Source organism: Brachyhypopomus gauderio, chromosome 2 (assembly GCF_052324685.1).
Source record: "Brachyhypopomus gauderio isolate BG-103 chromosome 2, BGAUD_0.2, whole genome shotgun sequence".
Taxonomy (NCBI): domain Eukaryota; kingdom Metazoa; phylum Chordata; class Actinopteri; order Gymnotiformes; family Hypopomidae; genus Brachyhypopomus; species Brachyhypopomus gauderio.
The window spans coordinates 1,537,501-1,562,179 of NC_135212.1; the positions used below are offsets into that span (position 1 = coordinate 1,537,501).

Below are 24,679 nucleotides of genomic sequence, written 5' to 3' on the forward strand. Positions count from 1 at the left end.
GTAAGTTCTGCCAAGAAGAAGGGAATTGTGGGTAGTGACGCCATGTGTCCCTCTCATTGTTAAAACCACCTTAGGAATCCAGATCACACATGAAAATCACCACCAGGCAACTGAACTTCAGAAAGTCAGAAACCAAACAAGTGACAACTGAATTAGTTAGTGCTTCAGTTTTACAGTTCGTAATATAGCCAGCTGTCTGCCAATAAAGAGATGATGATGTGTGTGGCTGTGCAGATGAAAAAAGATGGAAATCTGGGGAATGAAAGTAAGGGTTGTGTACGCATGAATACACACACACACACACACACACACACACACACACACACACACACACACACACACACACACACACACACACACAGAGGCAGGCAGGATGAAAGTCATCTGGATGATGAGCTGGGTTAGGTCTGGGTGAGGAATGCAGAGCTGGCAATGGGACAGTGTGGAGAGAGAGAGAGAGAGAGAGAGAGAGAGAGAGAGAGAGAGAGAGAGAGAGGAGGGGGGGGGGTTACACGCATGCTAATTACTCTACATCAGGCCTGAGGGAGCAGTATTCAGAATGACTGCAGTCATAGATGTTCTAAAACAGGCAGCACGCTTTGATAACATTCTAAACATTCAGGCCCTCCGATACGGTGTTTCACCTGACAGTGACCTGGCCCTTGATACGGTGTTTCACCTGACAGTGACCTGGCCCTTGATACAGTGTTTCACCTGACAGTGACCTTGACCAAACTAAAATCATCGCCACATGATGAGCAAACAGTGCCACATATTTACCCTGGAGGTTTTAAGTAAATATTAGCCAACCTTTAATTAGGACTGTTCAAACTGCATAAGTGCTTTATGTTTTAAAAGATTTGGGATATAATCAAAATAAGAGGAAGTAACTATTATGACTGCCCCGCCTAAAATTATGATTCCGTTCTAAATTCAAACCGTCAGCATCATTGTCTGTAGTCAAGGTGATAGAACTTCAGGGTTTTTGTTTGTTTGTTTTATTTGAGGCAATATCAACCTCATAGTTCATTCTATTACCTCATAGTTCATTCTAGTACCTCATAGTTCATTCTATATATTTGTGAATATGAGGGCGGGAGAATACGAGCTGTAACTTGCTGTCTCAGTGTCGTAATGCCCAAGCAGATACGTCTGAGCAGTGCAGTGTGCCTTATCTGTTCAGAGGATGTGCCATACCTCACTTCACTAGAACTGTAACATCTGCCTGGGTGGGTGGAGGGTGGGGGCGTTACCCGCTCTTATATAATTAACTGTGGATTACACAGACTCCCATAAATCCATACACCCATAAATCTGTACTCCCATAAATTGGAGTAAGAAAATGTTCCTGTAGTCCGATGGGGGGTCTGGGCCAGAGGCATTCCAGACAGACCGCCTAAATCACAGCCCACAGACCTGCATGGGAATCAGATGAAGAAATTAAAAAACATAACAAATCTGCCAACCTCAGAGGGGATGTTATCAGCTCCCAGGGAGCTACAGCTGCACACACTACATCAGGATGCGTTTCCTTACCCAGAATTCCTCTGGTTAATTAACGTCAGAGCCATGGAGCTCTCCGATTGGTTGCCGAAGTTTGAGGGTGAAGACAGTGAGGGTGTGCAGCTCTGTCCAGTGAGTCACTGCAGGCCAGCAGGGTTTGGAGCCAGGGTCAGGCACAATGTACAAGGAACGATTTACTGATTACTGTTGCACGCTTGCACACACACACACACACACACACACACACACACACACACACACACACACACACACACACAAAAACATGCTCTTGGGTGGGCCGTCACATCAAATTCTTCACAGCATGAATTTGGCGATCCGCACGACCCTCGCCCTCACCCTGCCGCATAAAGAGAGTCTTAAACTAGCCGACAGCGCCAGCCGTATTCATGGTGACCTTTGACTCCGGGCCTCGCCCTTCGACCCAGCAGGAGCGGAAGCGCAGCCGCTTCAACAAACAGGCGTTTCTGTCTGGGCGGGCGATGCTTTTACAGCCCCACACACGCAGGCCGGCGCTCTGGACTGGGCCGAGAGCGGGAGGCACCAGCACAATGGCGCGTCTGCGCTCCCCGGGTTCCTGCCCAGGCACTGAGTGGCAGCTCAGGAAACACTTCATCCTTTATGAGCTGCAGCCGACCCAATTAAACCACAGTTGATGTGTTGAGCTGTCAAGAGCTTGATAACTGCTCCCAGAGCGTAAAAGGCTGACTAGCCTGGGCTGTCTGACTGTGCCATAGAGGAGATGGAGGGTCTGTGTAATCTCACGTCCTGCTACACAGGAGCGGGTCTGTGTCGGTAAGGTCGTGCGTGCGTCAGCGTGGGTCAATGTATGGCTCGTGCACGAGCATCTGTATCGTTGATTTAGGCAGAATTACATAATTAACAACTGTGATACAATACTGGCACTCACAAATGAACGCGTTTTCTTCTTAAGTAATCCACTAAATGGGTGGTTACGTGTCAGAATTTGACACCTCCAATATTGTCTAACGTTGCTCAGCATTTCACTGTACTGGATCGAATTGCACTGTGATGACTTAACGCAAGACTCCTGTAACCCGCAGGGCTCGGATTCTCAGGGGACGGGAAGGAAGTTATCGTTTATTTACAGATACATGTTTCTATAGATGTCAATTCAAAGTGAAAAGCAAGATATAAGACACAAGATGAAGTGCTTTTAACAATATTTAACAGTCACAAAACAGCAGTCTTTTCTTATAATTCTTATAAAGACATAATGTCAGTGTTCTCCAAATGTTGTGAGTTTTAACCTTTGCTAAACAGGAAGTACTTCTGATTTCCGTAGATTCCACAGAGTTCTACAGTGTTGGAGCGGCAACAGTAAAAACAAAGTTGCCCTTTAACCTCCACCCAGCGTGAGAGAGTGGAGCCTGCAGTGAAGATGACGTCCAGGATGAGGGAACAGAATACGGACCAGCTCAGGTTTAGGGTAAACCAAACAGGGAACAGAATAGGGACACAGACGATCCAACATATACCAGCTCAGGTTTAGGTTATACCAAACAGGGAACAGAATATGAGCACAGACCATCCAACATATACCAGCTCAGGTTTAGGTTATACCAAACAGGGAACAGAATACGGACACAGACGATCCAACATATACCAGCTCAGGTTTAGGTTATACCAAACAGGGAACAGAATACGGACACAGACCATCCAACATATACCAGCTCAGGTTTAGGTTATACCAAACAGGGAACAGAATACGGACACAGACGATCCAACATATACCAGCTCAGGTTTAGGTTATACCAAACAGGGAACAGAATATGAACACAGACCATCCAACATATACCAGCTCAGGTTTAGGTTATACCAAACAGGGAACAGAATACGGACACAGACCATCCAACATATACCAGCTCAGGTTTAGGTTATACCAAACAGGGAACAGAATACGGACACAGACCATCCAACATATACCAGCTCAGGTTTAGGTTATACCAAACAGGGAACAGAATATGAACACAGACCATCCAACATATACCAGCTCAGGTTTAGGTTATACCAAACAGGGAACAGAATACGGACACAGACCATCCAACATATACCAGCTCAGGTTTAGGTTATACCAAACAGGGAACAGAATACGGACACAGACCATCCAACATATACCAGCTCAGGTTTAGGTTATACCAAACAGGGAACAGAATACGGACACAGACGATCCAACATATACCAGCTCAGGTTTAGGTTATACCAAACAGGGAACAGAATACGGACACAGACGATCCAACATATACCAGCTCAGGTTTAGGTCTTTAAAACAGTATGATTTTTGTACTGAATTCTAAAATAAGCTGGGTTGAGTGATCTTGATTGATCCAAGGTCATGGGGAGCTAGTGGTGTCCTGGGCCTGGACTGCTGGTGGTCTGGCTCCTCTGCCCTGTAATAAGTAGGCCAGGGCGGAAAAGGGGCGGGGCTAAGTGCAGTCCGGCCCATGCTCCAGCATTGCCACCTCGTAACGGTGCCCCTCGCCCCCTGATGGCCCCGCCCCCCCAACCAATCAACTTCTCAATCTCAGTGCCGCTGATCATCTTAAACCTCTGAAGAGATGTCATATAAAGGGACTACAGAAATAGTGAAGAGGGAGAGAGAGAGAGAGAGAGAGAGGGGGGGGGGCATACCAAGAGAGAGCAGCTCAGCTCGCCTGCTCTGTTTTATCAGGATTGCCTCCAAAAGATGGTTTTAAAATGGATGGGTTGTGCATGTGAGCGTGTGTGTAGGCGCGTGTGAGGTTTGGCAACTTAAAAAAAGAAACATTTTAATCGCTTTACCCCTCTCCATTTCATCTCTCTCTCTCTCTATTTGTGTGTGTGTGTGTGTGTGTGTGTTTATGTGGTTGAGGGGAAGCCTGGCTCCACGATTCTGGTTTGGGCCTCAGATATGAACGTCAAACATGGGCCGCACCAGCAAAAAGCTTGATCTGCAAAAGCTAAGTATAAACGCGGGGTGTCACGGGGTGGCAGGGGGTAGAGAGGGTGTCACGGGGCGGCAGGGGGTAGAGAGGGTGTCACGGGGCGGCAGGGGGTAGAGAGGGTGTCAGCGGTGAAGTGAACCACAAAAGACCACCATGCTGAGCCCATTTCTGCAGCAGAACAAAAATACAAACGCACCCACTGCATGAAAACGGACAAAAAGCATGTGCATGGATGAAAACACACACACACACGAAAAGTCAAAGAAAGTTGAGCAGCGTGGTGTATGTTCAGTTCAGTATGAGGACTACTCCCTCTGAAACAGTGAGGAGTGAATTCAACAAATGGAAAGAAAAGGCTTCTGTCTGCTCCATGAGCACCAAACTGTAATGCAGGACGTGACGCTAAATCTTTTAACAGCCTTTTTCTACAACTGTGGGGTGAACGGAAAGAAAGACATATCTGCAAGACAGTCTTTGCTCATGTGGTACATGTTGCCCATGTGTGTGTGTGTGTGTATGTGAGAGAGAGAGAGAGAGAGAGAGAGAGAGAGAGAGAGAGAGAGAGAGAGAGAGAGAGAGAGAATGCCGTTCACTGTTCTGAGAAGCAGGGACATTGTACTGTACTGGATAAGTGTTTAGCCCCTGCAACAGAGGTACATGGGGAACTATATACATGCACACACACCAACACAAACACATACAGTCACATACAGACACACACATTCATACATACACAAATATATGCATAAAAGAGAAAGCACACACATACACATACACACACACTCACACTGCTGCGCATCTACCGAGGGCCGTTATGGCAAAGCCAACCTGACCACACACTCTCTTTGTCCCCGTTAGCCTGTGAAAAGTCAGGACCCCCATTGCCAAATATTGTTCCTGAACCAGGGCCCCTCGCTTTCTCTCCTTCTCCAAATATGTCAGCGAGGGCCTTGCTGTGGATTCCTGTCCTGTGTTGTTATTTCATATCCTCCGCCAGTTATAGGCTGTGCTGCCCCAATGCTGATCCAATGTGATAAAGATGAGATTACCACGCTCTTTCTGGACCTGATCTGTAACCAGGGCTGCTTTTGTTCAGATCCTACGTCAAAGGGGCAACAACTGTCTCAACGACGTATGCAAGTTTTGATGACTCAAATGTCACTACTGCTGTCTAAATCTACATCCCAAAGAACCGGAATACATAAGAACAGCAATGTAAAAACTCCCTGGTAATATGACACACAGCTTCGGACCAAACTTCAGAGACACCACTAGTGCTCACAGCATAAATATACCATATTATATATCAGAGATGACCAAGGACCCTTTCTCCCAGCATGCACCTGGAGGATGAGAGCGGCCCCAGTTTGAACTCTGTGATTTACTTATTGGTGGTGTAAAGCACTGAAGCAGCTATTTTGTTTTTTCTTGATGCAATCGAAACCAGCTGTTACTGTAAAATAAAATATGTGAATAACAAATTAAAAAATATTCCAGGGCATACACAGAACACCTGGCTAAACAGAGTAAACATGATATATATATATATATATATATATATATATATATATATATATATAGGGTATATAGGGGAAAAGGGGGGGGGGGGATGGAGAGCAGGCAAACTTCATTTCTTCTCCTTGACTTTTTTTTGACCATATCCTTCTTGCTCATTATGTGCTGTATTTTCCAACCTGCATTATTCCCAAGTCTATTATCCAAGTAATAGAAGTAAAAAATGGAAAAAGCACAATCTTCAAGGTCGGTACATTCCTGCACGAGCAGTACAGGCTGAAAAGGTGATTAAGACCTTGCAGTGTGGAGTATCTCTAAAAGATGAAGCACTATCATTTGTGAGTCTTAGGATACAAATACGTAGTGTATACACCACTGGATCGCAGCAAAGGTAGTGGGATACACTAAAATTGCACAACCAGGTTAAACGCTGTTTAAGAGACGCACGCACACACACAACGAGATAAGACTTCAGACACTGACCAAAGAAAAACAGTTGTACCACGATGAAGACTGATGCAGTTTTGCACCGAGGCTTTTGGGACACAATGGCACCAGATAAGGACCGGTTGGGGCATGTTCCTGAGCAAACACGTGCGCTAAGGACGTGGAGCCCGTGGAACAGTGTACTTTTGTGCTTTTGAGACTGGAAGCCACAGCCCCCATGCTAGCGCCCCCATGCTAGCTCCCCCATGCTAGCTCCCCCATGCTAGCTCCCCCATGCGAACGCACCTGCACACAATACCGTCAGGCTTTTGTCCATTCTGTGTATTGTATTTTCTGTCCCGCTTCTCTTTCCTTTTAATGCTCAGCACGTGTTTGGAACTCCTGAAAGTGTTGAATGGTGATGGCAAAGGTTGGCTGTGTGTGTGTGTGTGTGTGTGTGTGTGTGTGTGTGTGTGTGTGTGTGTGCGCGCGTGTGTTGAACCCCTAGCCTACCTAAGACTTGCGCCTGGCCTGGACCGTGAGCAGTACCTGTGCTGGTTCTGTGGTTAGGGCTGTGGGATGATTATCCTCATAGGACCAGCGAGCCCAGTATGGGACGAGAGAAGAAGGAATGAAGCCACAGAATCCCCGGGATGAACGAGTACATGGAAGACTTTTCCCAAAATGACTTAAGAAGCTGTTTGGGGTAGTTAGCTTGCACAAAACCGATTCCCACTGGCTGTTATTAATTATAATCAACATTTCAGTGAGCTATTACCTTGAATTCATGGTGGGATTTGTGTGGATAATTTAGGATGTATGGTATTCTCAGTAAAGCCTTGGGGTTTTGTTTTTGGTTAGCTTTGGTTTGTAATCCGTTCAACAAAATGAAATCTTGAGGCTCCAAACTGCTGCAACCTGAGCTGCTTCCAGAGCAGCAGGAGATCTGGAGTCTCTCCCTAAAACTCCAGCCACAGCAACCAACATGAGACGACAAACAGACTTTCCATCAAAACTTCACTCACCCCAAACCTATAGAGCAGGACCTCTTAATGAACATGTCTCTCTGTCCATATCCATCTATCATTTTTTCATTCTTTCCGTCTCGTGCCCACTGTATGGAAAACTCTCTTTTTCTCTCTCACCAGTACATTCTGAATGAGTTTTTAATCTTTTTTTTCTTTGCTCAACATGTTAGCAGCTTGAGGTGACGTTTTCTTTTAAAACTCTGTCCCAAAGACAATATTAAAAAGTTCACAACAACCAAAACAGGAAGTAAGGTATATGCACCTGCTCATGCCGACAGCTGGCCTGTCCAAACAACACTAATGACAGGATATTCCCAATGGCTGAACTAACGATCAATTACAGCTTCAGTTTGACTGACACACAAACACACCGCTGCAGACAGTGACAAGCTAAACACTGCTGCCTACCCGGGCCTCCATCTCCTGACACTAATACGACCCAGTTTGAGCTCCTGTGATCCTGTGGACAAACAAACCACACCAGGATATAAGACTGGACAGGCGCGCGTGGCCCCTGATTGAACAGTTGTAGAGATGCCAGACAGAAGATTTGCTAAAATCCTCATAGAAAAAAAAAATACAAATGCTGGTTTAAACCAAACCATCAACGCTATAAGCAGAGCATGTATTTAATTTTGCTGGATGTTACTAGACATATTTATACTATATATTAAAATGCTATATTTTAAATATATTTATACTATATATACTACACATTAATATGGCAGCAGTGGCTACAAATCCAACGTGTTATACGACGTCTCGATGAACATTTATATCCAGCCAACATTACTACCATAAGGAAGTCTGTTTATTAACCAACTGCGCGCGTTATATTATCTTTGTAAAACTCTACCAAACTCAATTTAAAAGTACCCAAATGCGGGGCGTGCGGGGCGTGCGGCTGCCCCGCGTGCGTGCGACGTCCTGCCACTCACGCGGCCACTGCACCCTAATGGGAGACATGCGTGTCTCCAGCTCGCCACTGCTGAGCGCTGCTCTTCTCACACGGCCCGGTATCGGTTCCAGCCGCAGAGTTCTGGCTCGGGCGCGGCGGGCTGGTCGACTGCACAGAGAGATCCTGAGACGAGTGGAGGCTGGAGGGAGTGGCTGAGCTTTTCCAAAACCATATCATCTCCGTTTATCTCCATTTCTCTCCTCCATTAACACGGCCGGGGTTTGGAGGTCGATCGCGTTACGTTCCGCCCACGTATTGCAAATAACGGCTGGGCTGCTTTCACTTACGCGCTGTCCGAGATGCCAGACCGACCCCCATCCTTATTCCACCAGCGGTTCCTGATGCCCATGAAGGGTTCAGAGCCCCCACCACCACACTGATGTATTCAACACATGGCTATTTAAGCATGGATGCACTGCCATTGGAAAGAGTTGTAATGTATACTTTCTTTGTATCGCTCTTCTAGTGTGCTGCAGCAAATGAAGACTGTTCATGTCGCCAGCACACAGATTAATGGACAGTTCAACAAAGGACACTCTCATACGGAAAAAGCCCTACAAAATGAGCCATTAATTATTAATGAGCACCGCAATATTGTGACTATTTAAAACCCCAGATGTAAGTAACAACAGCTCAGTTTAAGGGTCTCCAACTTCAAGAGTCCTAATTAGAACCATACGTGTTATTTGAAGGAAAAAAAAGGTGAACTAGGGGAGTTTTTTATTATTTTTTCTTCTGTGGCAAGTTCACACAAAAGAGTCTTATCCTAAAGATGCTGCGCAAATACCTGTGGGATGAAACCGAAAACGCCTTGGGAATTACTGGGGATATTTCCTGCCAGCTGTCAATTATTTCCACATTTGTTTGTCAAAATGGGTGAGAAATCTCCATGAGTACAGCCTAACTGAGACCCCACAGAGTCTTAGCATTGGTGCTGGACTCCGTTCATTGGTGCAAGGGCAGATTATCAAGGAGGGAAACAGAGAGAGGGAGAGGGAGAGGGAGAGAGAGAGACAGAGACAGAGAGAGAGAGAGAGCAATTGAGCAGTGGACCTTACCTCCTTCCTGTAAACCTAGTTAGGCCCATTAAAAATATGAAGCAATTTTCAGAGCCACCTATAACACATCAGGTTGAAAGCCAACACCAAAATTACTAACAGATTCCACTGGCATACCTTCATCTGGCCAGAAGGTCTGGACCAGACAAAGCAGTACTTTTCTAGAGGAAGCAATAATAGCCACTTCATCTCACCACCTGGGATTTGGTTCCTGACCTGACCTGCCCCCACTGGCCCTGGTCTGATCCAACCACAACTGAACTCCTCTGGTCAAGGTCTGGCTGCATCAGCATGAAAGGGTTCTAAACAAATCTAAAGGGGCAATGAGACAACTACAGTATCAATGGCACAGCATACACCAAATTAGAAACCAACCTCTCGTTACTTTTGTGAGCTGATAACCAGAACAGCTGTCCCAAATCCAGGGTGGGGGCAGTCTCACCTGGTTAGATGGTCAGAAAAAAGGGGGGATATGCATTTGGAAGGGACAGAGCCACTATTAGCAAGGCACTTTCAATCAAGCTGATTAGAGAGGGTTTGGGTCAGTTGGTACAGTCCAAAAATCTGTTAAACCACACGGTCGGCATGCAAAAAACTCCCCAGCCATGGTCATGGAAAAGTGAAGGAACGCTAGCCCTAAAGATGTGTGGAGCTGTGGTCAGTGGCACGTTACCAACCAGCACCTACGTTCCAACCCACTTTCCATTGCCTTAAAACACAAACTTGGCTTGGGCTCTAAGAAGTAGCCACTTCGTGGGGTTATTACAACGTCTTCTGTGTCTTTGGTTAGAAAAACAGTTGGGTCAGCCCTCCAGGGGCTCTTGTTGAATCAGCGCTTGGTGAAGCGGAGCCATTTTAGGACATTTAGAAGTTTTCCTTTTGGAAAGACTTGCAGGAGTAAATTACATGGCAGCATTTGGTTAAAAGCATGTTGTCTGCATACGATAAATTTGGGAATATTTTCAGGCACTGCAGACAATTAGTAAGGTGAAACCTGAACTTCCCGGCTGAACTCACAATTAAATTTAGTCTCACTGCATCCACATTAAATGACCCTTACATTCTCTCCATAACCTAAAGGCCTATTTGGGACCTAATACAGGGCATGTGCATGGCCACATATCCCCAAACAAAGATCCAGCCAACACACCCCATCTCCAGCATGGAGATGAAGAGGAGAGGTGATGTGACCCCTGCAGGTACAGGAAGCCCCTGGTGCCAGGATACCAACAGGAAGCATGGGCGTGCTGGGCTAATCAGCGTGACGTATCCACACTGACTCAAAAAAGCTGGTTGCAATTGAGTCAAATTGTAAAGATCGCTGATTGCAACCGGGCCAGAAGGTCCCATTAAATCCATTATAATTATGTTTATGGAGAGAAAGGGCTAGGAGTCGGGGTGGAGATGGAGAAAATGAGAGAGACAGAGCAGTTGAGAGAATGTAGACTCCAGCAGTGATAAAAATCTTCTCAAAATGGAAAATGAGTGTAATAGCCACCCTGTCATCACAAAAACAAACAATCTTAGCTATCCATTCCCCCATATCTTTAAGTTCAAGTCCACCCCAGCACAATGCCCCCCCCCCCCTCTGAATAACAAACACTTCCTGCTTTCTGTCACTTCCAGGTTTTCTGCAGCATGACCGCTCTGTGCTGGAGCGTGCACTGAGTGTTTTAACACCATGTCCTTCCAGATTAAACAATCCCCACACGCGCCTGACGTAATGCACAACAGCACTCTGCTGCTAGCGCCTGGCCCACAATGCCACAAATGCGTTTTTTTAACAAAGCCCGATTCTTTACCACCCTAGTCATTGTTAAGCTGCGGCAAAGGAAAAGAACTAAACAAGAAACACACAGCATTTAAAACCTTGTTGCATTAGTCCTCCAAAACAAACATACCAGGCCATGCGGTGCCAAAATGCAGCCTGTAAGCAAAACCTGAACATGGAAGTGCATAAAAATTGATATTAGCAAAGGCAGGCGGTGCGAGACGGTCGGTTCTTACGATGCTCTGGCCCAGTGTGTGAGATCTGCAGGGGAAGTGGGTGGTGGTTGTGTCATTTTCCAAGTCCTGATCCACTGTGGCCCCTGTGCTGTGCATGGAGACCATACTGTAGATGGGATTATTAATCTTCCTTCCTCCGGTTATTACTACATGCTCCATGAAAAACTGCGGTGCCAAAATGCTGCATCCTAATTTATCCACACAGGGACCCGTCAGCCGGAAACGGTTTCCTCGGCTGGTACAGGGGACTTGAAGCAAGTCCAGACACTGAAGGACTGGTGCCATCAAGGGGAACAACCAGAACGTTTGGTGGCCGAGTGGTGCCAGAGGGCTCGATTGGGATCTTGGCGAAGGAAACTGGGGGAGCTTTTAGGACATTATCTCTCCTGGTCCGCTGGTCCACTATTATACACAGTGCTGTAGCACAGGATGTCTCTCTCTCTTTTTTTTTTTGGCGGGGGGGGGCGGGGGGGGGGGTTACATTTTCCCCCTAATTTAACTTCTGATTTTAGTTTACTCTGGCCGTTAACCAGTTCAGAGATTATGGAGGAAGGACTAGAGCTAGACCGGGGGTGTAGAGCCTGGCAATGATAAAGTGAACTGGCTAAGAATGGGGAACAGGCAGAGTTGGGTTGTGGTTAATGGATAGTAACCCCACCCCCACACCCACCCCCCCACCCACCCCTCCGTTCGCCTCTGGAAGACTTTTTATTCTCGGTCCACATCTGGAAGAAGAGTGAGTGTGCATGAGCAGTTTAAACACACAACCCTCCACACGACCCTTCATACAACCCTTCATACAACCCTCCACATAACCCTCCACACGACCCTTCATACAACCCTTCATACAACCCTCCATATAACCCTCCACACAACCCTCCACACAACCCTTCATACAACCCTCCACATAACCCTCCACACAACCCTCCACACAACCCTCCCAACCCTCCACACAACCCTACCACATAACCCTCCACACAACCCTCCACACAACCCTCCACACAACCCTTCATACAACCCTCCACATAACCCTCCACACAACCCTCCACACAACCCTCCACACAACCCTCCACATAACCCTCCACACACCCCTCCACATAACCCTCCACACAACCCTTCTACAACCCTCCACATAACCCTCCACACAACCCTCCACACAACCCTCCACATAACCCTCCACACAACCCTCCACATAACCCTCCACACAACCCTTCATACAACCCTTCATACAACCCTTCATGCTCACACAACTCTACACAATACACAGGATTGTAGTCAGTGATGTCTGAATCCAATTGATGGTGACTGCATCCTAAAACTTGCCTGTAGAGGTCAAAAAAACTCAGAAGGCTGTGTGCATGTCTGTGCAAGAATAACACCACAAAAGAGCCCGGTCAGACTAGAAGGGTCTTCCCACAATGCATGCGTTCAGACATCTTGACTTACCAAGTGTTCACCACCTTTAACAGGCGTAGTAGCAAGCAAACACGAAGGCTCTGTCATATGAGGCCATTTTATCTTCTCTACTGTTCCATACACCAGCTGGAATATGGAGCAAGGCCTGCTGCTTAATCAGCACGTCTCCACCATTTTCACCGCACCAGCTGAGCGCTGCGTTAGTGCGGAGAGGTCACGTGGCCGGGAGGCGGGTCCGATTCAGGAACAGGCATGGCCGTGCTACATTCTTCAGTCCTGCGCGAGGCAACGGTGCTGGAGACAGCGGACCACAGGTTTGGGACGTCTCTAAACCGGACCCCCGGCGATTCTTCACAAGGGTTTAAGGGCCCTGAATGAGGCTGTGTGAGCTTAACAATCACGCCCAGTGTGTGTGGGGTCAGTTTATGAGGGGGAGTTTGCAGTGGTTCCGAGAGATGTGCTAAAGGAAGTGACCCAGAGGAAGTGAAGAAAGACTGGGGAGAGGCAAAAAACCGTGTGGTGGGCGGAGGTGGCCATACAGAGTACCTTTACATAAACACTTCACAAAGTAGTCGCATTCCAGCCATGAGCTTTGTTTGGTAAGCGTGTGAGCCCCCCCCCCCCCCCCCCCCCCCTCACACACACACACCTCCACGGTTGAACGACACCTCAGTCGGCAGCACACGCCACCCTGCGAAGTCCTGGGGGCAGAAACCATCGAGCTGCTGCCATAGCAAGGGTGCCACAACAGCGCTGTATAAACACCACATTTCATCTCTCTGTCTGTCTGTCTCTCGCTCCCTCCCTCCTTTCCTCCTTCTCTCTCTCTCTCTGGAAGTGTCGGCCGCTGAGAGGCTCCTGCCCCATACAGGCCTGATCAGGAGGAGACACACCATGCCTGCTTGCCTAGATGTTATCCCTAGATCCCCAGTGCAGCCACAGGTAGGCCAACCCTGAGCTGAACCTTGGAGATGGAACCATTAGACACTGCATACAGAATGACGGAGAGAGGAGAGAGAGAGAGAGAGAGAGGAGAGAGAGAGAGAGAGAGAGAGAGAGAGAGAGAGAGAGAGAGAGAGAGAGAGAGAGGACGAGCAAAATAGACCCACTGACCACCCTGAAAGATTTCTTGGAGAGGATCACTGTCGGTTTCACTGGGGTTTGCACTGCCCTCGACAACAGGGCTTTGAGGCGTGTTTTTGCGTAAAAACACATTCACACATACAATACAAGGGAGACACAATGCATTGTGTGCAAACTCACACTCCTGCACAGATCACATAGATCCCCCAGCACACACACTAGTATGACTCGTACACTAGTATGACTTATAGTACACTAGAAGCGCGGGGTGCCTATTGTGTGTTTGGACTCACCCATTAGAGGTCCCTAAAGACACAGCGCTCAGAGAGGACTGCATCCTTCTAGTGTCCCACAGCCTCACCTCCTGTTGACGGTGCTGAGGACACGCACACACACACACGCACGCACACACACACACACACACACACACACACAGACACACGCATTTTAAAACCCAACCTACATAAATATATAATAGGAACTGCATGTGTGTGTATTTTAACGAAGGTATAGACAAACTCTCTGTCTAGTAAACATTTTCATGCACATATTTAAAATAATCAATAACTACCATAAGTAATGCACACGCAAACGTGCTGTCATAGACAGGCATAAGTCTAGTTCTCCTACCTGATTGAATCCAGTAGCGAGGATGTAGTCATCTTTGACCCAGACAATGCGGGAGTCCTTGTTGTTCTGAAGGCCTTGAGCACACTTTCAAGAGAAGAGGGAGACACAAATGAGCAAATGTCTCATCAAAGAACAAGAGAAACACTGAGATGGAGACACTCGGGGTAACACAAGATGGACGCCGGACATGACCTTCAGCAGGACATAAGAGAAGAACCGAGATGCGAGGACAGGGTAATGGTGGACGATGACAGCAATGTGGTCGCTAGTGGTGTAATCTCAGTGGGACAGTGACGACTGACAAACTGACTGCAGGTGATTCTGAAACAGGAATTTGAAGACGAGCCTGTTTCCAGTCCTTTAAAATCTTGTTTCATGAGGTTGAGGAGCAGATCGGGACATGTCTGTGACAAACATGTGGGGGGGGGGGGCTGTTTTGGTTGGCACACCAACACACCGGAAGCAGTGATATTTGGTCCAGCAAATAACAGCTCAATTACTCTACAATCATCAGTAGGCCCCTGTAACAATGTCAGTATAGATAGGGATGTCAAAACAACATTGTTAGGATGCTGGGAAATGTATACTTGTCTGTTATTGATCCTTGAATGAAAACACTTCTAAAGGAAGCTCTGTGTTTGAGTGAGAGAGAGAGAGAGAGAGAGAGAGAGAGAGAGAGAGAGAGAGAAAAAGACATTCCTATCATATCTTTATGATCAATACATCAGCTCAAGCTCCTTTGGACTAAGCAATTATTACCTGGTTCTGAGCATAAAATCATCAATATGTATTATATATGTAATTTTCATCATTTTTCATAGGTCAGTTTCATGTCAGTTTTACTCACAATCCAGAATCTTGTAATTCTGGCTAGCAGTTAGTACTGTTAGTTAGTTAGCGTCTTCAGTAGCTGCTCTCCAGTTTGTGCACTAAACTCATTTATGTTGTGTAGGGACGTCCACCGACAGACATGACCCGCTTTGCACGGGTACTGATGCCAGAAATGTTGGGAGTGTGTGAGTGTCTACCCTGGATGAGGTCTTCTCAGAACTGTTCTCAAGCTAGGATCTGTACACAGTACCTGGGTATTTTCACACATGAATGTCTGCATGACTGAATTCTGCGCCCTGGGCCAACGACTCCTCTGAACATGGCTGATACACAGAGAACTAGTTTTTCTGGCAAATACCAACCAATTTGAACTAACTTTAACCAACCACATTTACCTGATGACCTCATATCAACAAAGGTTCCAAAATAAAATTCATCTTTAGAGTTCCACACACATATAACCAATTGGTGCCAGAATCAACAATATATTTTCACAGAGCTCTGACTGCTAGCCAGCAAAGAACTGGCATGTGCCAAAGCGATCGGCTCACGTGGGGCATTAAAAACTACCACCTTTTTCTTTCCAAGACAATGAACAATGTGAACAGAGTACACATTCATCTCTCTGTTGCTAAACGGTGTTGAGGGAAAAGTTCCTTCAGCAGTCTGGTGCGTGCAGACAGCCACACCTACCGAGACAGAGGTGCAAGCCCACAGCAGCTGAGATGCAGCCCGTAAAAGAGCTCCGGGAAATCGAGAAAGAGACGAAGAATAAAGGGACAGAAGTCACATCTATTTTTCCATCCTTCGTTTTTTCCTAGAGCGACACTTGCTGCTTGATCATTGTCAGACCTTCTGCGCTGCTGGACACAGGACAAGTGTGACATCTGGACCTGCCGAGCTCTGAGGACCGGACACTTCCTGTGCAGCAGACGCACGTGTGCACGGGGGAAGGCGCTACTGATGAAGCAGGCGGATGAAAGCATGCGGAGTTCTGTGGGGCTGCCTGCTGTGCTACACCAGTGCGGCCGGGTCCGGGTGTTCGCCGGCTGGCACACGGTGGGGCCCAGCTGGACCCAGAGGAACCCAGGAACGCCATCCGACTGGCCTTGCCCCCCCTGAGTCCTGGCTGCTGGTTTTACGGTCCCCTGGGCGGGGGGGGCAACGCGTGGCAGTGGATAACGAGGAGCAGCTGGTCCCCAGCGCTGACACTACAGAGGTAGGAGGGTTAAACACACCCCAGGCGACATAAAGTGAGAAAGAGCGAGGAATGCAAGCAGTAGAGGATCAGGAGAACGCTTACATGCTACCAGACGGAAAAGGGTTCTCAAGTTAAATGATGGGGAGTAGCTGTCATATTTACACAAATGCTCTCCTTCTCTCTCCCTCACACACACACACACACGCGCGCGCACGCACACACACAACACACACACACACACACACACACACACACACACACACACACACACACACACACCGCGCGCACACTTCCTGCATTTTATTTAATGCAGAACAGGAAAAGAGGCAGAAAGAAATATCACTGAAAGAGCACAAGACAGGATAACGACAGGAGAAAGCAAGAGAGAGATAAGCAGAGTGAGAGAGACGGAGAGAGGCGGTGAGTGAGAGACATAGAGGGGAATGAGAGATGAAGACAAGAGACAAGGAAGAGAGACGATAAACAGGAAAAAACAAAGGATCCAGAAACACAGAGTGACACGTGTCCCATCAGAGTCCAATCAAGAGTCCATCTCCCCCCACCCACCGCCCTGCCTCTGTGGTACAGAAGCCACATTACACACACACACGCTCTTACACTTTACACCAGTTTCCATCACTATTCATCACCACACCAAGCCTTTTACACAGGGAGAAGTGCCAGGGTCTGCTCTGAGGTCACACACACACACACACACACACACACACACACACACACACACACACACACACACTCAAAGACACACAGACACACAGACACACCCAGGCCCACCAAGGTTTCTAATGGCAGATTGATAGCTAAACCATTTCAGTGAAAGATTAATGTTTCATTCACTTGGAGACAGAATATTGACCTGGCTGGTGAAAGGCTGATGGAGAGAGATCGAGATGACAGCCTACGCTGGTTTTGGTCTGTGGGGAGTTGGGTGGGGACACAGAGTCTTGGAAGCATTGATTTCAGGGGAATGGAATCTTATCTGTCCTCTCCCTCTCCGGATGAGTCAGGCTACACACACGTGAACCGGGCACTGACCTAGTGATGCAGGCTGCCCTAATTACCTGCAATGAACCGATCAGACAGCGAGAACGTCATACTGGACGAGCCCCAACAACCTCAGCTCCATTCCTTTCAGCAGACTGGGTTTACTGGGTTTGGGATTGGTTTGCTCCGTGTGGGACTGGGTCCGACCTGTGGCTGCAGTAAATCGTATGAGGCATTTTTCCTATCGGCACACACCCCACACGTAAAACTTCCACCACGGCATGATCTCAAAAGAACAACTCATAATATATGTCTCTCTGAGGGGACATAGCTTACACTGCCCACTGTTCTTTTACCAAAGTCACTAAGATGCAATATGGGGACAAAGACCTGGTCGGCATCCAGAGAAAAATCCATTTTATGGAAGGACGCCAGTCCTTCAACCAGCTGCTGACATCACCCACAGGTGGCTACAAAAAACACTGATCGCCAGAGAGTCGTAAACAATACTGACTCATGCTCCCCCCCCACCCCCCCCCCACCCCCCACCCCACCGGCCCCCACCCTGGCCACTAAGCAACAAACACATTTGTAATTGGAAACAAAAACAGGTGGGGGTGAGTGATGGATCCTCCCCAGTGCTCCTGTGAGAAAATGGAAGATTCTTTTCACTTAAGTTTCTTCAAATAAAAATGCCTCATCCTCCTTAACAAGAACCTCTGGCCTATTGCTAAGAGAGACGGGAGCGCAATCACATCTTGACTAAGGAGGCTGTTATGTAACGGTACTCTTCAGGGAAGGAGATGTAAACCAGTCTCAGCATGGTACAACTCCCCACCCCAGGAATTACTACGGCCAATATAGCACACCGTCTTGCCTGGTGTTTGGGCAACACAACGATCTAAACCAAATAAACAAATCCAATATGATGTGGAGCATATGGGATAGGCACGTTCCAGATTTCCATAGATCTGACAGCGGGAGGTCACCGTGAGGTCACCGCTGTAGTGACTGGACTGTACGGATGTAAGTCAGATGCAAACCTTTGATGATGATGTCATCATTGTTTGTCAGCAGTGGATGTGCAGCTGTGGAAGGAAAGTGGGGAGAAGATGAACAAGAAAGAAAGAAAGAAAGAAAGAAGAGAGAGAGAGAGATGAGAGAGAGAGAGAGAGAGAGAGAGAGAGAGAGAGAGAGAGAGAGAGAGAGAGAGAGAGAGAGAGAGAGAGAGAGAGAGAGAGAGAGAGAGAGAGAGAGAGAGAGAGAGAGAGAGGAGGGGGCAGTAATCACACAGTTTGCCTCCTCTCCCAAACAAATCCTCACTCTCCTGAAGGGTTTCAGCCACTGCCACTCAACTCCACTATTCCCTGTGCTGGAAATGACACGTGTCTGTGAAAGAAAGCTAATGCTTGTCCAGACATAGTTTCAGTGTGTGAAAAATGGCCTCATGGTGAACATTTCTTTTCATTACTACAGAAGGTATATGTACAGTTCAGTGGAAACACCACTCCAGACAGAGATACAAACACACCCATACTTGTTAGAGAAATGATATCAGGGAGTACCACGTTTTTTTAGAAGGAGAACAAAGCACAGAGCAACTTTGAGAGTTCCTTCTATTTTTTCTTTTTAAAAATAATTTTGATTTGCAAAATTATATTTGATCCTTCTAAAAGGCTCAGAAAGAAAGCAGCTGAACTAAGATCAAAAAGCATGTAGTGAAGCAAAAAGAATTCATTAGGGGGCTCTTGACCAAAGGCCCAGAAGTATCTGGGATAAAAATATTACAATGAAAAAGACATTAAAGGCAAACCCCCCCCCCCCCCCCCCCCCCCCCCCCCCCACAAAAAAATAAACAAACCCAGATACGTCACATTTCGTCACACAGCAGCGTTTCAAATGCAAAGCCGTCCAATGAAAATGAAGCAGGACCCGCACTGCCACCTTGATGCACCCCCATCCTTCACATTCATATGCGGAGGTTAAACAGACGGAGAGCACATCTGTGTCACTGACAGGAATGTTGATCCACCCCCTGGAGAAATATCAGGTGTCTATAGGCACATATGGGAACCATCACTCCTCTGCTCCCTCTTACTCCTCACCATCATGGCGGAACAGAGTGTAGGCCTCAGCTATTTGGGCTCGGCACCAGTTCATATTTTCCCTCCTGCGTCACCATCTCACTTCGCTCATGACTTTTCCAGCCGCATCCCTCGTCCTCCCGCTGATCTCCATCAAAGCTTCTCGGAGCTGCATACCTGATTTCTGCGGTGGCTCAGCGCGCCGGTTCCCCCGCGTTCCCTCGAGGCGTTTTTTGGGGCCGAATCTGGCGGTCGTTCTGGTTGTAACGCGAGCCGAGTGGTTCTAGGGAAGCGTGCTTTGGACAGAGCACCAAGCCAGAACTGGGCTAATTAAACGGATCCGTGCCTTGATTAAAGCACGTTGGTTTCCTGCCCTGAAAAAGGTAGCACGTGAAGCTGGAGGGACTTGGCCTGATCCCTGGACTGATCCCTGCAATGCTTCCGTTGGTTTTCTTCTTTTCTGATCTTCCACCTGAACTTCATTTTGCCCTTTGTCCATGAATCAGCCCTCAGTGTGAGCCTTGCTGGCCCCTAATCAAGGCCTGCTCCTTTTCTTCTTTAATCTATTTGAAACAGAATATGTGACCTTCTTTTCCATTTGTGGTTGAACTAATTCATGCAAACCCTTTAACTGTTACAGCAGCTGGACCGGAGAAGTAGAGTACAAGAGACAGAATGAAAAGGGAGAAAAATTAACCACAAACCAGATGCTTAGCTCTTTAATTTCCTTAGGCCTACTACTTTTTCAGGATTTTTTATTAAAGAACCCTTTCAGTGCCTTTTCAGGTATGTCTAATCAACAACCAACCTCTGCTTGATGGTTCCTCCCAAAAACAATCCCTCTCAGCCTGTTGGGGAAAAAAAACCCCAAAAGTAAGCAATGAAAATCCCTGAAGACTAAGTCAGAGCTCAACGTAGGCCTCAGGAATCACTCCGCACAGCTGTGAAAGCAGTCGTTTGCACCGTCGGCTTCTCTGCGTCTGGGTTGTGCCACTGGTCATGCCATAGGCACAGACGTGTTTGTGTGCTTAAGAGTGCAAACGCACACAAAAAGAGCTCCAGCGCTAACAAGCCAAGGTCAGTATGTGAAAAATTCAGGCCAGGTCATAAGTAGCCTGCTCTCTTCGCGCTCAAGGCTTTGGGACAAGTGCACGTTCAACCTGCTTGTTTACTTGTGTGCATCGTGCGGTAGGACCGGTTCCCTCTCACTCGTTCTGTCCATCTACAGTGAGCATTTCCTTAAAAGCATGAAATGATATGGAACAGAACAACAGTAAGCTTTACTGACCACAAGTCCCTGAAGAGGGAATACACAGCATGTCATGCTAGCCTAAAGTTTAATTTAGCATCATTTCTAAATGGCTTAACCATGTTTTCCTTCTGTGGCGTTTTCAACTTTCACACTATTGTTGTATTTTTTTGTTTTTTTTTTACTGAATCTCCCAACTGACGTCCTGAGAACTGGGTCGACAGAAACATGAAGAGATGGAGACGAGAAGGGAAGTAAGTCCTGGGCTTAAACTTAATCCTCACAATGCACCCAGGGAATCTTGGGCTCCTCCACCATACTCTCACCTCCAAGCCAAGTAAATCGTGCAAACCACAATCAAGTATTATTTGTGTCAGTGGACTGGTGAACTGTTCAGTTTTCATGAAAATGAAAATAGATCTTTTGGAAAAGAAAATATGATTTTGTTGATTTATGTCTACTACTGTAATTAATACTGCAAAATGGCCATAGTCACAGACATATTTTCACCTCAGCTGGTAAGCTCTGGGTCCACACACTAAAACTTACCCAAGTACGGAAAAACAGCATGCGCGCACGCACACACACACACACACACACACACACACACACACACACACACACACACACACACACACCTAGAGAAGTACTTTCTGGAGTACAGTATTTCCAAAGAAGAAGAAAAATGTAGATTCCCATTGATTACAGGACCAAGTGGTTTGACTGACACAGGGGTCAATTCCCTGACAGCTGGGCTCTTGCTTAATGATCAATCGCAACACAGCCACTAACCACAAATGACGTCAGCACCCGAATGCAGCACGAAAGAAAAACACAGCAGCTCAGGCTCAAATTAAACAAAATGGAAAAATCAAAACCAGGAATGAAAATGAATAGCAGGAATGAGTAAAGAACAGAGACAAAAAGTGAGAGAGACAGCTATATGAGTGTATATAATATATAATATATATATTTAGATCTCCAAACATTTCATGGAAAAAAATATATAGGGGGATTTTTCTGTTGTTAAAAAACCAGTAATAAAAAGGCCACTTTCCAAATAAACTTCAGGAATCACAGCAGACCTCACCCAGGCAGACCAATCACAGCAGACCTCACCCAGGCAGACCTATCACAGCAGACCTCACCCAGGCAGACCTATCACAGCAGACCTCACCCAGGCAGACCTATCATAGCAGACCTCACCCAGGCAGACCTATCACAGCAGACCTCACCCAGGCAGACCCATCACAGCAGACCTCACCCAGGCAGACCAATCACAGCAGACCTCACCCAGGCAGACCTATCACAGCAGACCTCACCCAGGCAGACCTATCATAGCAGACCTCACCCAGGCAGACCTATCACAGCAGACCTCACCCAGGCAGACCCATCACAGCAGACCTCACCCAGGCAGACCCATCACAGCAGACCTCACCCAGGCAGACCCATCACAGCAGACCTCACCCAGGCAGACCCATCATAGCAGACCTCACCCAGGCAGACCCATCACAGCAGACCTCACCCAGGCAGACCTATCACAGCAGACCTCACCCAGGCAGATCCATCACAGCAGACCTGACCCAGGCAGACCTATCACAGCAGACCTGACCCAGGCAGACCTATCACAGCAGACCTCACCTAGGCAGACCTCACCCAGGCAGACCCATCACAGCAGACCTCACCCAGGCAGATCCATCACAGCAGACCTCACCCAGGCAGACCCATCACAGCAGACCTCACCCAGGCAGATCCATCACAGCAGACCTCACCCAGGCAGACCTATCACAGCAGACCTCACCCAGGCAAATCCATCACAGCAGACCTCACCCAGGCAGACATATCACAGCTGACCTGACCCAGGCAGACCTATCACAGCAGACCTCACCCAGGCAGATCCATCACAGCAGACCTCACCCAGGCAGACCTATCACAGCAGACCTCACCCAGGCAGACCTATCACAGCAGACCTCACCCAAGCAGACCTATCACAGCAGACCTCACCCAGGCAGACCTATCACAGCAGACCTCACCCAGGCAGACATATCACAGCAGACCTCACCCAGGCAGACCTATCACAGCAGACCTCACCCACGCAGACCTATCACAGCAGACCTGTGCACAAAAGCCCAATGACTGGCAATGGCAGCAGGTGCTCTGGACTAATGAGTCAAAACTAGCCTTTATTTGCAACAGAGGGCAATTTGTCCGCTGACGGTGTGAACTACATGGATCAGCGGGGAGCACAGTGGAGGGTTACTGCTGGTGTGTATTTCTGTAAATAGAGTTCATCTCATCATAACTCAATGGCTTCATAATACTGCTGAGAAGTTTGGGTAGATTCAGTCTCCAGCATATCAATGGGTCCAAACCGATGGCTACAGTAATAAAGAACCATCTCCAGCCAAATGAAGAACAGGGAGCAGATGAGATCCCTCAGCAGATGAGGCCTCCAGAGACCTGACTGCAACATAACCGAGTCAGTCTGCAATTATAAGCAGAGATAGAAGAAAGTCATCAGAGGAACTGGGGAGGTTCTCTCAGAGGTTTGGAGACTTACCAGCTGAGTACTTCAATACAAATTGATGCTATTTTAAAAGTTAAGAGTGGTAGTAACAAATACTGACTTGATCTCCTGTTTACTGCACATTCTAGGAAGTTTATTAATAAGAACTATGCATTTCAAACTTCAGACAGAGGACTCTCATCAGCTGTGCAAGCAAAGTGCTTCTGAATTAATAGGAAGAGGAAGCAGTTACACACACACACACACACACACACACACACACACACACACACACACACACACACACACACACACAGTATATATTGACTGTAGTTGAAAATTTAGAGGTGGAAAAACAAGGCAGCGTCCAGAGAAGCAGGAGATGTTTGATGGGTTCCTTCCTCTGCCCAGCATAAGTTCTGGGTTTTAGGATGCTTGTATATGGCAGCTGCAGAGTGAGTGTTGTGTATATGGTGACTGCAGAGTGAGTGTTGTATATATGGTGACTGCAGAGTGAGTGTTGTGTATATGGTGACTGCAGAGTGAGTGTTGTGTATATGGTGACTGCAGAGTGAGTGTTGTGTATATGGTGACTGCAGAGTGAGTGTTGTGTATATGGTGACTGCAGAGTGAGTGTTGTGTATATGGCGACTGCAGAGTGAGTGTTGTGTATATGGTGACTGCAGAGTTAGTGTTGTGTATTTGGTGACTGCAGAGTGAGTGTTGTGTATATGGTGACTGCAGAGTGAGTGTTGTGTATATGGTGACTGCAGAGTGAGTGTTGTGTATATGGTGACTGCAGAGTGAGTGTTGTGTATATGGCGACTGCAGAGTGAGTGTTGTGTATATGGCGACTGCAGAGTGAGTGTTGTGTATATGGCGACTGCAGAGTTAGTGTTGTGTATATGGCGACTGCAGAGTGAGTGTTGTGTATATGGTGACTGCAGAGTTAGTGTTGTGTATATGGTGACTGCAGAGTTAGTGTTGTGTATATGGTGACTGCAGAGTTAGTGTTGTGTATATGGCGACTGCAGAGTTAGTGTTGTGTATATGGTGACTGCAGAGTGAGTGTTGTGTATATGGCGACTGCAGAGTGAGTGTTGTGTATATGGCGGCTGCAGAGTTAGTGTTGTGTATATGGTGACTGCAGAGTTAGTGTTGTGTATATGGCGACTGCAGAGTGAGTGTTGTGTATATGGTGACTGCAGAGTTAGTGTTG

At 47.2% G+C, this 24,679-nt stretch overlaps 1 protein-coding gene across 1 annotated transcript in view; it reads right to left on the reverse strand.

Moving 5' to 3' along the window:
- The window catches only part of coro7 (coronin 7), a 111,333-nt gene that overhangs the window by 61,610 nt on the left and 25,044 nt on the right, over positions 1-24,679 (reverse strand). The window contains exons 8-9 of the mRNA XM_076981891.1: positions 14,588-14,671; positions 14,251-14,333 (exon numbers count right to left, since the gene is read on the reverse strand). Coding sequence (XP_076838006.1) covers positions 14,251-14,333; positions 14,588-14,671 — 167 coding nt within the window. The remainder of the gene's footprint in view (positions 1-14,250; positions 14,334-14,587; positions 14,672-24,679) is intronic.